This window comes from Cimex lectularius, unplaced genomic scaffold (assembly GCF_000648675.2).
Source record: "Cimex lectularius strain Harlan isolate CLEC.00 unplaced genomic scaffold, Clec_2.1 scaffold15, whole genome shotgun sequence".
NCBI lineage: Eukaryota > Metazoa > Arthropoda > Insecta > Hemiptera > Cimicidae > Cimex > Cimex lectularius.
Genome location: NW_019392667.1, coordinates 205,545 through 221,888, shown reverse-complemented (window position 1 = coordinate 221,888; position 16,344 = coordinate 205,545). Strand labels below are relative to the sequence as shown.

Here is a 16,344-nt window from a genome sequence, read left to right as displayed (position 1 = left end):
TTTTTAAATTAATAATATTTAAATATTGAAGTAGTACTGGTATACTGGTGAGTGGTAATGAGGGTATTTCAGAGTTTTTTTAAAGTGTATTGTGGCGTGCGTCAGGGTTGCCAGTTAAGCCCAATCTTATTCGCTCTCTTATTACATGACTTCCCAAATGTCCTGGAATGTTGAATTCGTATAGATAATACGACAATTAAAATATTAATGTATGCTGACGATATAGTTATTCTATCGGATAGTGCAACTGGCTTAAAAAGAAATATCAAACTAGTTGAACATTACTGTGGACAGTGGAACCTCACAGTTAATTTAGAGAAGTCCAAAATCATGGTGTTTAGGAGAGGGGTTAGGTATAGTTCTCTGGATCGCTTTTTTTTCAGGTGCAATCTCATTGAGATTGCAAATGAATACAAATTTTTAGGAATCATATTTACCCCGAGACTCTCTTGGACAAAGCACTTCTCATGGAAAGCGTCAGTGGCTAAATTAGGTCTAAATAACACATGGTCAGCCTTCTTACTCAAAGAAACTATCCCTATTAAAGTCACGTTTAATATTTTTAAGTCGATAAATCGTGCAATTCTATGGCTGTCAAACGTGGGGATACCGGAAGTTAGAAACACTAGAAAAAGTGCAACGCTTTTTTGTAACAAAGTTATTCACATTCAATTAATTAAGGTTTTAAGCAGAGATAAAAAAGTTAGTGTCACGAGCGGGAAGTTAGTGCCCGAAGAGATCGAAGTCATGATAGCTCAGGTGGTAAAGTAGCGGCGAATCAAGCCGAAGGTCGTGGGTTCGAATCCCGCTCGTGACCCTGACTTTTTTATATCAGCTTAAAACCTTAATTAATTGAATGATATTAATTGGTAAAGCGGACCACGACAAATAGTGAAATTATTCACATTGCCATCTGGTACACCAAATTATATATTATATTTAGAGACCAACATGGAATTAATTTTGGTGTATAGACTTAAGCTTCACTACTCCTATATTGGGAAAGTTCTGATGTCTCCCGACACTAGATACACAAAAGTAACATCTTTGGCGGTAATAAAGACTAATATTTCATGGTTCGCACACTGGAAATATTTGTTTGAAAGGTAAAACTTGCCCTTCCACATATCCTTGGACAACCTCTGTGACTGGCATAATTATTTTTCTGTTCTTATTAATCAAATTTAAAAAAAACATCACGAAGAATGCCGGTCACGTATCCAAGCATCTTCGCATCTCTTACTTTACAAGGAGGTACAAATTTCTCCCGCATTGTTCGCCCTACATGAAGATAATTTTGACGGTCTTTGTCTCAATAAGTTTTGATGGCTATTTAAGCTAAGAAGCGAGGTTTTGCACGTAAACCCGGCTGTTTGGTTCAGAGGGGAATTGGGAATCTGTTCTTTGTGTAACTCGCCTCTATTGAAACTGTATCCCACTTCTTGGCTGCGTGCTCATCCCTGGGTGAAATTCGGTTGTTGCATCTCGGATGTTTCACTCTCCCAGAGTTGACCTGTTACGGCTTTTGAGTGGCTCAAATTAGCGACCCTTAATTCGTTACGCTAGGCATGCATGGAACTACAGATATGAGTTAATTAAGGAGTTTAATTTTTGATTTGTATTGTATAACCTGTTTTTCTATTCTATTCTCCCTTTCGCATTTTAACAGTTGTTATTTCTCCTTTTTTTCAATTTATTGCCTAAGCTGTAACTTTTATCTATTTTTTGTGTATTTTTTTCTGACCTCTGGCAGACGGATCCAAGATCCATGTCCTTAAATGCTTTGAAATCACAATTGTCTTTTTCCCTGTCTTACGCTCAATAAAGCATTATTATTATTATTATTAAAAATAAAATTTGTACATCTTCTTACAAGTTATTGTCGAGTACAGAAACAAAAAAGTAGTTTGGTCTTTTCCTTATAATTTTGGAATCTCCTCCTCTGTAATCTGCCAGGCCTTTTCACCTATTTTACCTCCTGGTTTTATTTATTATTATAAATTATTTCATACATCGCATTGATGCACGAATCCTAACCAAAATAGATTTTTGTTCTGTCCTTCAGTGTAAAAGAATTTGCATTATCCAATATCCTACAGGGAACAGAAAAACTTTGAGTATAATATTTATCATCGCAGAAAGTAATATATTTACGTAACGTCAGAAATATATAGAGTATATGAACAAAAACTATATGAACTTAAGAATGCACGTAATACATTAGATTAAAAACTCGGAGGAAATTTCAAAAAGCTAACTGCGAATCACAATTATTATGCCGGTTTTTTCTCCCAAAACTACTCAAATTTCTTTCTAAAATAACGACATATTGTCATGTTTTTTAATATAAGTTTAATATAAGACTGAAAATGCAATGGAAAAAAGATAACTTTGAAAATTGCTTGTACTGTACATAATGTGTGTCAATAATAATTATCGCCCCTGGTTTTTTAAAAGCGCCTCTAATTTCCATGTCAAATAACTACATTTTTGTAAAGCAATTCTGAAAGTATATCACACAACCAAACTCCTGACGTTTTGTGGAGTCCTTAAGAATATTGCAGTATTGCCAGTGATTTTATAAAATTAAAATTTTCAAATACTCCCAGAAACTCTCAACAAAATTTTTGTAGACTTTATTTACGAAAATTAAACTATCGCGATTTCTTTAAACTATGTGTTTTCATCTGATTTATTATACATTGTTGAATATGAAACTGAATTTAATTATTCAGAAATCGTGAGATGCGGTCTGGTGTCATGTAGGTTTCAGAAAAACATTTTCTTTGTCGTGCCAACGTTTCGATCTTTATATAGATCATCATCAGGGCTCAAAGTGTTTGTTTTCTGCGTATGTGTGCCATTCTTGCGTGTCGTGTTGAGAGTGCCCTATCACGATTTCTGAATATTTTTTGACTAACGGTTATTAATCACCACACACCTTTGAATTTAATTTTTGCGACAAAGAAAGTCTGATCTGAATCATATTGTGAAGACCTGAAAATCTACTAATAAAAACTTTTTTTAGTACTAAAATAGACAAACAGTAACCAAAAATTTATACAGAGCAGTTTTAGTTAGTTATAAATTACTAAATACGTGTGAAGACTTCGAATTTGTATCATGTAAAATTACACCAGAAGACATTTATTTGTTGAGAAGACAGGGAAAGCCTTGACAAAATATTAAGAGTAAAGATATCACACTGATAACAAATGTCACCAAAGTTTAAGAAATGGTATCCCCAGTAATAACCTAAGGATGCGAGAGCTGGGTCATTAAGAATGCTGAGTGAAGGAAAATAGATGCTTTCTGTTGCTACTGTGGAGCTGGATGAAATTTTGAGATTGTCTTGATCTGCAGGCAGATCAAACCCGGAAATAAAGTCAGACTTCTCATGAGTTTCTCGGAGGCGAGGGAATGATATTAAAAATATATTTGAAGTAATTTGTCATACGAAGAGAAGACGGATTATCCTGGAGAAAAAGTTGATGCTACAGAAAATGGAAGGCAAAAGATAGAGGAGCCGACAAAGTGCAAGATGGATGGATGATATTCTGAAGGTAGACTTAACCGTTGGGAAATTGGTGTCGGTGACGGCCAGCGGGATGGTCCATGATGTCCCGAAGTGTCGGAAGCGTCTGAACGAATAAACAAAATTACAGAAGAAAGACGTGTAACGAAACATTAATTTTTTTATTATTATAAAAATGACTATTAATTATTTCTACATATGTACGTAGTAAAACAACACAATCCATGATTTTTCTCAACGTTGAATATTTTTTCTGTAGTAGTCTATGTACTATAGTCTATACCTAAGTGAAACTGTAGAAAAAGTCTAGTTGTTTTTAACGTAACATTTTGGAAAACGCACATGTTCAACCTCAGCAAATTATTTAAAAATGCGATTGAATTACAGCATGATGTATTTTTGAGAATTTAAAAAAAAATAAAAATGAATTCCTTCTATAAAAAAAATTATTGCTAAAGTTCAGCAGCTTCCTATCACAAATCGATTAAAAAATTATACACAGGAAAAAACGAATAATTAACAAGGAAATAAAATTGAATATTCTTACTTTTGTTACTGGCAATTTTATGTAATTTTGCTCTTCTTGGTCCAACATTAACAAAAACAACTTCGTCTAAATTTTTATTTACGTAAAGTATATGTCAATAGGAACTGGATTAACAGAATGGTTTGTAAATATTTTAGCTTATATAATTATCAGTTTAAGATTATTTAAAATTTTGAATCTTATGGTTTATTCAGCAGGTTAACCGAGTAGGCACAGATGTTTACCGGTATTGCTTGTATCACCTGCATATTCGCTGCAATATACCTCCGTAATGCGCTCTAAGGAGGATTGATTTAAACCTAATGGGATTGCATATTAATAATAATCTCGTTTGCTGTAATTATAGTGGAATGTGCGGTCTGTAGCGTCAACTAACCTAGGTTGACCCCGCATCTATTGCATATCAAAAACGCAAACTATGATGTCGGACAGTCTACAAAAATTAATTCAGCTTTTTTCCATTGGAAAGTTCAAACTTTATAACTCACAAGCCCTGAAGATAATCTCATTAAAAATCATTCGAGTCAGTCAAAAAAAATGGCACGATAAAGATAACATTTTTCTAAACTAACATCATACCAGACCCCATCTCACGATCTCTACATAATCATTAATTAACGTTACTAAATACTATTAGGTTGTCCGGAAAATAATGCAGGATTTTGGTATTAAACAAAAAAAAAGAAACTAGTTACTTTAAAGCAATGTTCTTTAATCAAAATAATTTCCCATACTCTCAATACATTTCTCCCAACGTGTTGGTAACTTATTAATTCCGTCTGAGTAGAATTCAGAATTTTTAGAATGGATAAAGTCAATAAATGCATTTTCCAGTTCCGTTTGATTTTTGAATATTATGTGTTGTAAGTAGTGGTCCAGGTGTCTAAAAAAATGGTAGTCAGTAGGCGAGAGGTCCGGAGAGTAGGGTGGGTGAGGCAAAGTTTCATAGCCAAGCTCCAATAATTTTTGTGACGTTACACGTGACACATGTGGTCGAGCGTTGTCATGCAACAAAATGGGCCCTTTCCGATTGACCAAAGAGGGCTTCATTACTGCCAATTTCTGATGCATGGTATTAATTTGGTTACAGTATGATTCAGCATTGATGGTTTCGCCAGGATTTAAGAAGCTGTAGTGTATTAAACCAAATGAAGCCCACCATACCGTAACCATTACCTTTTTTTGGTGAGTTGGGGGCTTTGGAAAATGTATTGGAGCTTCTCCTTTGTCGAGCCACTGTCCAGAACGTCTAGTGTTATCGTAGAGAATCCACTTTTCGTCACATGTAACAATTCTGGCCAGAAATGGGTCATTTTTGTTTCGACAAAGAAGTGATGCACAAACATCAAAGCGCTGATTTTTTTGGCGATCGTTTAATGAGTGTGGAACCCAATTTTCGAGTTTTTTCACTTTTCCAATCGCCTTGAGGTGGTCAGCGACGGTCGTTTTACTGACTTTGAGTTGCTCTGCAAGTTCTCGAACAGTTGTTTTGGGGTTTTCTTCCACCACTGATCGCAGAACATCATCATTAAGAGAGGAAGGCCTTCCACGACCTTCTTCATCTTCAAGGCTGAAATCTCCCTCCCGAAATTTTTTAAACCACCTTTGCACAGTGCACTCATTAACACAACCCTCGCCCCAGACTTGGTTAATGTTTCTAGCCGTTTGGGCTCCGCTTCGGCCGAGTTTAAACTCGTAAAAGAAAATCGTACGAAATTCTCGCTTTGACATTATAAGGATGACTGAATTATTTCCGAGTAGCGGAATGCTACAGAGGTAAACAAACAATATCATTTGGAAGAGGATTAATAAGTGTTGACATTCATACAAATGAGTAATCCTGTAAACGTAAACAGAATATTTTATATAGATTTTTTTTAATGAAAACTTAAAATCCTGCATTATTTTCCGGACAACCCAATACAAAATATACAAAGTGAAATCGAGATGAACTATGTCGAAAATCCTTATGACAAGTAGGTTGTTTTGTTCTGGCCCGTAGCGAAGGCATTTGAACAAAAACTTGACGATAACAATTTGCTGCACAGATGCACGACGATATAAAAGAAATCATTTTTTTCAGCATAACAAACATTCTGAAGATAAACCCAAATAAAGGTATAATAATATCAAAGAAGATTGTACAGTTTATCAGATTTATTCATTTTATAAAATTAAACCTTAAGGTTTCATGTAACAACGTATTTTAATTTGGTTAGTACAAACTCTGTCACTGAAGATAAATTGACCTGACCCTTATATGTGACCCCACCTAAAATCCAGCTTGATAACATATTTATTGTCATTTTTCTTTCTCTTTTTTTTCTCTCTCACTCAGCATCTTTCCCTCTTTCTCTTCTTCCCACACTCTTATACGTTATTCTCTCTTTCTTTCTCTCTACTTTTCCCTTTCTTAGAAATGATAAATGATAGAGTGAATGTGGTGTTCAATCCTTTTTAAATAGATAGTTCCTACTCACAGTAAGTTGTTTTGCAACGATCCGGATTTCGAGCCCTTTAGTCCATCATTAGGTTGTAGGAGTCCTTCAACCTGATGATGAGCTAAAGGGCTCGCAATCCGGATCGTTGCAAAACAACTTACTGTGAGTAGGAACTACCTTTTTAAAAAGGATTTCCGTCAATTTTTCATTCACTTTCTCCCTCTCTTTCGTTTCCATATCTTTTTTTGAGTATATCTATCTGTATCTCAATTTCCTTCTCACATACTCTCACTTATCCATTATTAAATTGTATATTCTCTCCTTCACAGATTTATCCGATTTCTTACACTCTATTTCTCATATTAGCTTTCTCATTCTCTCCCTTTCTGTTTATTTTTCTTCCTTCAGTTTTCTCGCTTTTATTTTATCCTTCTATCGCTCTTTCTCTCACCCTCCTACCATCGCTCTAGTTTTCTATTTCTATCTTTATTTCTAACTGTCTATCTATATATTTTTTTATTCTCTCTTTCTCCCTCACTCCCTCACACACATAGATAATTTAATTACTTGTTTACCCTATCCTTACTATCTCATTTCTTCTCCATTTTTATACGTCTTTCCAAATTATCTTTTTCCTTTGACACTTTCACTAACCGTGAATACTAAACCCGCAATGCTTGGCGGTGATTCAGAAGTGTATGTTTTAAGCGCCGTTTGCTTACTAGGATTTTACGCTAATTAACCAATCAACTACCTGGCTAATCAATTAATTGCTAGTAGTAGCAGATAGTAGTAGTAGCTAATCAATTAATTAAAGAAATTAAAATTAAATTATTAATTGAAAACAGAACAAGAATAGAAAGCCAAAAGTTTAGGATTAATAACCCACGTGATCATATCCCCTAGACTTACGGTGTAAAAATTGTTGTTTTGGGTGTTTTACTATCTTTTCTTGTTCCCATTTACTCCTTGAATTTAAGATTTTTTTTAGCTCGTGCAATTTTTTGACGTTCGTTGTTCTTTTAATAGAATCCAGATTGATTAACAATACATTTGCTGCGTGCAGTATTTATGTTAACACCTTTATAGTGTACTGTTTTTTTTAGATTTTAATATATTCCGATGCCTCCTGTTGCTCCGCTATTGAGTTCGCCGATGCTGTATTATTTTTTTGTGAGTACAAACGTAATTATCGTGATGTTGCCATGTTCTAACTAGTATGTTAGTTACGGAGATATTAGCATAATTGATAATATAAAGTTGGAAGAGAATTCTGAATGGAAAACAAGGCAACTGAATGACATAAAGTCAACAACAATTTCCGCAATAGTATTCGACAAATATAGGACAAAAGGTAAGTTTCAGAATCCAAAGTTTCCAGATCTTGCCTGTGACACCAAACTCAAAAAGTCAGTTTTTAATTGGGCAACAAGGATATAAAAATCAAACGATGATAGGATTATTGTATTTGTCGTTGTTGGACTTTATGCTCTTCTGTTTCAGTATGACAGGAATTACATTATGGTTTAGTCGTTTCTGAGACATTGTTCTTTCTATCCTCGATGTGGTTGTATAACCAAGGTTTTCGCTATCTTCAGTGCTTACTCTATGTAGTTTTTGCTTAACCATGTTTAATAACACAGTATCAGCATTGAATATGACGAGAAGCCAAAACGTGGCGGGCAGACAATCCTCACTGCTAGGCCAAAATAATCTCAACTTCTTAAATTTCACATTAATCACCTCATAAACCCCCAATAAGTACTTAAATTTACATAGGTTTGGTTATTTCTTGATGTGGTTTATTTATATGTTGGTCCTTGTATTTTGGATGTTGATTCGTTTTCTATTAACGGAGAAACATTCTTTGATATTACTGCTCAAATATAACGTTTTGAAAATATTCACACGATCCATCCTCGTCTCCCCGTAAATGCTTAAGATTTTCCACTCACCTCAGTGTCGTTCCACCACATATGGAGCCTGTAGTTACGCAGGACGGTGGGGCTGTCGTTGATATGGTCCAAGGCGAGTTTCACGGCAGGCATCACGCCGCGTCCGATGTGCGATTCCGGTACGTGTCGGCCGTAAGGGAAAAAGCCGGCGATGTAGAGGTCGTGTCTTTTGTTGAGGCCAGTGGGCCGCTGGGCCGCGACCACCACCCAGCAGAGCGCCCCCGCCCCCAACCACCACGACAACATCGGTCACCGACACCTGAAACACAAAAAAATAAAACAGTAAGTAAAATATCACTCGATTGGTCTCATGATTATATTTTGGTCAGATATCATCAGAACAGAAAACAATCTTAAAGGTGTCTACAAATTGGCATAAATTTTTGATAGATATTACATGGAAATATTAAGATTAAGAGGGTATTAAAAAAAGTTGAAAATCTATGAAAATTTAATTATGTCAATTTGTAGTAATCCTTAAGGTTATTTTGCTCAGATGATGACCTTAAAATAGATCAAAAACTTTGTAGTAACAATTGAATCTGTTTTTCATCCAGTCCATACCGAGATCCAGATTATTCCTGATAATTTTAAAACGTCTCTACAGATGCATTATTATTAGTAGAATGAATTATGAGAATTTAAAATTGGTAAAAAGAAGGGAGAATTAGAAAGGTTGTAGGTTGAGATGGGGAGTTGGTGTCCGAGTGGATCGAAGTCACTATAGCTCAAGTGGTTAGAGCAGCGGCGTATGAGCCGAAATGTCGTGGGTTCGAATTCTGTTCGTGACACTAACTTTTTCATTTCAACCAAGTCCACATACATAGAATAATTAATTGAAATAAGTAACTTGGTCAATTGACCACTAAACACAATAAATTATTATTAGGTTAAATTATGCGTGATAAAAATTGTCTGCCAAGTAGGTGGGCCCAGTTTTCCCACATTTCGTGCATGTTAATCCGTTTTGAATAAAATTGTTAAATGATTATCTCGAAAGAACCCGCATAATCCCTAAAAATGGCATAAAAATCCGACAAATGGTTTCAGAGATAGCTGTGTATGCAATTATACATAAGCATGTGCAGGCATGTTGATACGATTACGATAAAATTCGTACGGCACTATTTGGAAACCAATTCGCATAAGCTGTGAAAATTTCATCAAAATCCGTATAAGGGTTTTGGCGATTTAAGTGTGTATTTTGCGTTTGTATTCGCAAGCAAAACCATTGATCCGGTTGTGATGAAATTGAAAATTAATCTGGTTTAGGAGTTTTTCCGTTTACAAGGAATTAACTACAGACAGTGAGATTCGAAACCAAATGTGTTCAGAAAACTATGAAATTCAAAATGTGAGTGGAAATTTTCATTTTGAGGACATTTTATCCGACTTCCCGCATAAATACAAGGTTTCCCTGCGGTAGTTCGGAAGCAATGGTGGTTGATACATTTAACACTTTCAACGGAGATATTGGGGCGTCGGTGGCCGCAACGGTTTAGGCGTTGACACAGACCATCACTGTAAGGTAAGGGTCCCGGGTTCGAATCCAGCGGCCCTGCATTCGAACCCGACATACTTACAAATGGGCTTTTTTTAAAACACTGGCACCCTGAGACCTGAGGTTTATTTGACCTCTGCTGTTGCAAACACTCTTAAAAAAAACAAAAAAACAACAGAGATATTAAAGCAATGGTGATGACTTTAATAAATGAAACCCCCCATGTTTTACACAATTTCTCATTTTTCATTAGCATGCTACATATCAGGCTTAAATGTTATGTGATAAATGATTATAAAATATGCAACTATTATATACAATAGCAAACATTTACCTAAAGTATTGGTCAAAACCAAAGTTGCTTAATTAAAAAACAATTCTCACAGGAATGAGGAAACAGTTCATAAACTAAGGAAAATTACTAGAGCTAACACAAGCAAAAAAGGTGCAATCCGCGCTGAGACGTAGAATTTTGCTCACCCTACAAAAACAAAGCTTCTTTCTTGTAGAGGAAAATTTGAGGATTGCTGACTGGACACCGACCCGACAAATATCAATAGAAGAAAATGTACTTGCGAAACGTACCTTCCCCATTTGCTTAAATGAAACAGAGATACTTTCTGTAAAGCCGGTTCTGATACGTATTTTATTAAGTTTCCCCAAAAGAAGTATCAAAATGTGAGTCAGATATAAGTTCATAATTAAGAAAATAAATCAGTAACACAAAGGCCCTTAACTTTTGTAAATACTTACGTTTTAAAACTAAAATTATAACCAATATTTATTTATTTCACGATTTTCCAATTACAGATGCATATTTGTACTTATACTTTTTGTTTTTATTGTATACATTAAAAAAAATTATAAAGGTTATAACTAAGCATACATACAATACAATAAAAAAACACAAAGAAACAATTTAAAATGGGTTACAACAATTTATACATTTTTAGTGTTTATTAATTTAGTATTGGTTCGACAGTTAATGATCGTATATAATCTAATATAAATTTTGTGCAGAACCCCATGTTTGTTACAAACAACTCAGAGAAATGTAGAGACTCAATGTTCAACTCTTCAGGGCCTGGGATTTACAAACATTGTTTACATTTAACAAATACCTTTAGGATGTGGAAAAGTGAATTTATACAATGCAAAATATATATATTTTTTTAATATTCAATCAAAGTATTTCTACTCACTCAAAGTGTTTTTCTTCTGTGTAAATTAAACAATGTTTGTAAATCCCAGGCCCTGAAGTTGTTCTCAATAAAGATCGAAACGTCGGCACGATAAAGAAAATGTTTTTCTGAAACCTACATCACACCAGACCGCATCTCACGATTTCTGAATAATTATCGATTGACGGTCACTAATCACCACACATTCGGTTCTATTTTGTTCAGATTTTGTTTATACTTATAATTATTATTTTTTTATATATTTATATTACATATAATTTAAAAGACATAATTACAATATATTTCAACAATGGAAATCAAAAGTTATTGTAATGATTGGTAGGGATCGATAAAAGTCTTGAATTTGGTAAATATTTCTGAAAAAGAACAACGATTGTCTATCGTGCTGTCATGTTAACTATGAAAAACAATAGTGTTTTTCAAAACTTTTACAAATACCTTCTACTAAAAACGATCAAAGTTTTTTGCTTCGTCAACATCATGAGACAAATACTATCGGTTCTCCCAATTCGAAGAAGAAAAAATCCATCGATCTGGTTTCAGGTCTCGGCCGTGTAAACATGTTTGTCCCACTTTACTCTTTAGAATGTCGTTGAAAATTCTTTGATCCCCCGAGGGGACGGCGATCACCTGTTGCACGGCAATTGTTGACATGATGCCCGACTGCCAGCCAGCACGAGGCGGCCTCGCGAAAGATTTGTGCCCGGATTAGCCAGGCGTTACATAATTATCTCTTCAACGTCGAAACTATATACTTTACTCGACTTCCTGAAAAGGTTTTGAATTTATTATTTATAAATTATTTGCATGGTTTAGTAATAATTTTGAGCAGAACTGTTAGCGATGATAAGGAACACTGGAAATTAACGAGACAACCTTGTTCCTAATATAAACTATATCTATCTAAAACTATATATAAAAAAAGGTAAATGATTTTTTCTTAAAAGTCTAATAATAGCAGTACTTCGACATAATGATTTAACTTTTTTAAATTAATTAATATTTATGAAAGGTATTGGCTGAGATAAAAAGTCAGTGTCACGAGTGGGATTCGAACCCACGAGGTTAAGTGGGAAGTTAGTGTCCGAGTGGATCGATGTCACGATAGCTCGAGTGGTAGAGCAGCGGCGTTTTTAGCCGAAGATCGTGGGTTCGAATCCGGCTCGTCACACTGACTTTTTATCTCAACCAAGACCTTTCATAAAGATAATTCAATTGAAAAAAGTCCATCTGAACACGAACTGTATTGGATATTGATTTAAATTAATTTAACCTACATGTTTATTAACATCCAACTGCATAATCTTAAAGAATATTTTTTATAACCTTTTTTTGTCGAAACCACGCAAGTCATTTACATAATTTTTACCGTCATATACAAAATATCAGAAAATTTAAAAAAAACGGTAAACACCCTAAATTGGTCAATTAGAATAGTAAAGAAGCGCTTCCAACTGCCTTCCACTTTCATAGACAGATCGCTGCTCTTTTAATCTATTCCAATGATCTTTTTTCCAATTCCAAGAAATGCTTCCTGGATTCTGTCTAGTAACTTTTGCCGACTATTTGTGTTGCAAATTTCCGTTAACCTAAAACAATACGCGAATCATAACCAGAATGTACAGTTGTTATATGGACGATTTTATATTTATAAATCGTGATAAATTTCGTTCGGTGCTCTTTCTCAAATTGGAACCATCAAATAACTAAGCTGATTTCCCCATTATTTTAAATAAATAATGAAATGTCAATAATAGTTATAGCTATAAAGAGTAAACTTAAAAAAGTTAGCTCTATTGAAATCGACTTTTCAAACAGCATTGATATATCTCTTATAAAACAATATTGAACAGGATTAAATCAGGTTGAATGCTAGCCAAGAAACACAGATCTTTTCTGCTATAAATACTTAACTAAATTGTAATGTTTGAGTGTGAACTACATAGCGCAACGCATAGCAAGAGAAATGTCTTTCAAAAATTTAGGGAGAGCGTCTCTCAAAAATGCAAATGATTATTTAAATTTTGACCATAAATGTATGATGTATAATTTTAGTGATGAAATTGCCTCGTGGTGGTCCTGAAAAGTTACATATCTTGTACACTAGTTCTACCTGTTTAGAATGTCGTAGTTTATGATTTTATTTGAACAGTCTATAAATACGAAATAATATGGGGTGCCGTTCTGATTCTCGTGGAATATAGCTGTGGTCGAATTCATACCATAGTTCTCATTGTTTTTGTCATTTAAAAACCTGGTATTGAAATATTTTTAAATTCAAGAAACTACACAGTTGGCTGGGTTTCGTTGAGCAAAAAGCAAAAATTTGGACGTTGTTATTGCAACTTAGCAAAGTAGAAATACTTTTTTATAAAGAACAAAAGGTAATATTTGTTTTTTGTACGTCCAATTCCAAGTATTCGTTAAGAAGGTATCTCGTCATAACTTCTTGACGTTTCATTCGGCTGTGATGATCCCACATCAAGCGTTTGTCGGTGTTATCTCCGAGGTACCGCACCTTGTCCGCATTTGGGAAATTTTCGGATGAGGAATTTGTTTAGAAAGAGTGAAAGTAATATTGGTAGATTTGACTGTGTAAAATTTTATTCTTTTCTTTTCCCAAAAAGCCTCTAGTAGTGCGAGGGGTTCCTGAAGGTCCCGTGTAGAACTGATCGGACGGCTAATTAACGGATAATTTGATGAAATGCAGGGAAGTTGTAAATTTTGTCGTTTAACATCGTCAAGTCTATTTTCATTTTTTGCCTAGCTTTCCCCCCAAAATTTGTTGGAAAAAAGAAGGACAGAACCCAAAAAGATCAAACCTCGGTACAACCAAACTGTATCCTTGCCCACTAAAATAAAAAATGTATTTTTCAGAAAAGAGCGATATAAGTATGTTAAGAATATGGAACTAAGCATACAGTTCTTTGTGAAAAAAAGTTTACTGTAATACAATGTTTAAAATGTAAACGAATAATAACGTAAATAATGTAGAAAAATTGATATTTAAAATCAAAGTAATGCCCCTAAAAAAAGAAAGAAAGAAGGGTTACAAATTAACTTTGTTTTCTGTCCTGCTTTGTTTACACACACAAAAAAAAACAAAACGGAATGGTTCATATGAAAATTGACACGTATAAACATATAAACATAAATTGGAAATGGTTATCATATTAGACATGTACATGATCCCGCCGCCGTTTTTTAAATAAATCAACAAACCAAATCTAACTTTTCAAAATCGACTTAATACCTAGTATGACTGCTGAAATTAAAAACAAAATTATTACAATTTTATTTTTTTAAATAATTTTGACTAAATTTCACTATTTCAGCTAAACACAAAATTTATTTTTTATCCAATATATTTCAGTTGCTGATGCACTTCGGGCAACATCCCTCATCATGTTAGAGAATGAAATGAAAACAAGTTAAATTTATTAGAAACTATGCGTTTTAACATACCTGAAAACAATGTTAATATAAGATTCAATTAATTAAGGTTTTTAAGTTGAGATAAATAGTCAGTGTCACCAGCGGGATTCGAACCCACGACCTTCGGCTTGATGCGCCGCTACTCTACCACTTGAGTTATCGTGACTTCGATCCCCTCGGGCACCAACTTCCCATCTCAACCCGCCTTTTGAATTTTCACTCCTTTTTGCCATTTTTCAAATGTCGTGTAATCGGATTGGATTCTCGGCGACAAATGTGAAGTCACGATAGCTCAAGTGTTTGAGTAGCGGCGTATCAAGCCGAAGGTCGTGAGTTCGAATCCCGCTCGTGACACTGACTTTTTATCTCAACTTAAAAATCTTAATTAATTGAATGTTATTAATTGGTCAAGCGGACCACGAAAAATAGTGAAGATAATTTAAGAACTGACACACAGAAAATGATTTACCAATATACAAATATTTTGAATATTTATAAAACTAACCTAAATAGTATGTGGAACATGATTTAAAGTGAGCGTACATAATATTGTTATATTTATTAATTATTTTTATTGTTGTTTTATAAAATTGTTGATTATTTATTATTTTTAATTACAGTAAGTTTATACATATATTTATAGTATTTATTTGACATATTTAACTGTGATGAAAAATATTCATGGCCCTAAATGCCTAACATTTTAAAATTGTTCACCAATGATTTGTACAGTTCACGTCACATTGATATCTAATGTTAGTAATTCAGACTTTGTTTTTGTAACCTTTGTAATGTTGCTAACATGTGAGTTCAATTTAGCTAAATAACGATAGATGTAAATTTAATTAATAGTGCGTTTGGGAATAATAAATGTTTATTTATTATACATTTATACTGAAATATATTGCACAAAATAAATGGTGTGTTTAGTTCAAATAATTAACCGATATTTAAAACAAAAATTATAATCACATTGAAATATGTAAAGTTTATATTCAAATGTGACCAACATAGGCATTCTCACATGGCCTCCGTTAAAGCTCAAACCATTACGTTTCATTGTTACTATAACTTTACCCATTTCGCCAAGCAGTTAGGAGATACTTAATGTTTTGAGCAAGTACTGGCTAATATTTCGTACCAAAATCTCGTTTCGTTTTGTTCAAGTTTAGTTCGAGGAATTCCCACTGCAACGCCGGGCGTACAATTAATGTGAAAGGAGCGTTGGTATCAATGATAAATTAATATCATTTTTCCCAAGGAAAAATAGACTGGTTCCGAAGCACAACGGTGAAGGAGGCAAAAGAGTACTTGGGAAAATTGACAAGGCCATCATGGCAAGAAAGATGGACAAATAGCAATAAAGGTCGGCTAACATCCAAATTTTTCCCAAACGTTGAAAAAAAGACAAAAAGCAAAATGGCTACACCCCGACTACTGGACCACCCAAATGCTATCAGGACATGAAACTGCGCTTGCTTCATCTTCATAAATATAAGAAAAGAGAAAGCCCTTTATGCTCCGCTTGCAGCACTGAAGAAGACGCCGAACATAAACTCTTCAGCTGTATCAAATTCAAGGCAGAAAAAGAACGTGTCCGAAAGACCATCACCTCAGCAGAATGGCCGCCTAATCTCCAAATGCTAGTCTGTGATATCAAATCTTTTGGACCACTAAAAGACTTTGCCTCAAATACGCTTAAATGAACAAGTCCCTATTTATTCTAAT

At 34.2% G+C, this 16,344-nt stretch overlaps 1 protein-coding gene across 4 annotated transcripts in view; it reads right to left on the bottom strand.

Annotated features, from left to right (window-relative positions):
- The window catches only part of LOC106673860 (gamma-aminobutyric acid type B receptor subunit 2), a 308,246-nt gene extending 299,515 nt beyond the window's left edge, over positions 1 to 8,731 (bottom strand). For all 4 annotated transcript variants that reach the window (XM_014406211.2, XM_014406212.2, XM_014406214.2 and 1 more), the window contains exon 1: positions 8,479 to 8,731. In XM_014406211.2, the coding sequence (XP_014261697.1) occupies positions 8,479 to 8,724 (246 nt within the window). In that variant the 5' untranslated portion in view covers positions 8,725 to 8,731. The remainder of the gene's footprint in view (positions 1 to 8,478) is intronic.
- Between the last annotated feature and the right edge of the window lie 7,613 nt (positions 8,732 to 16,344).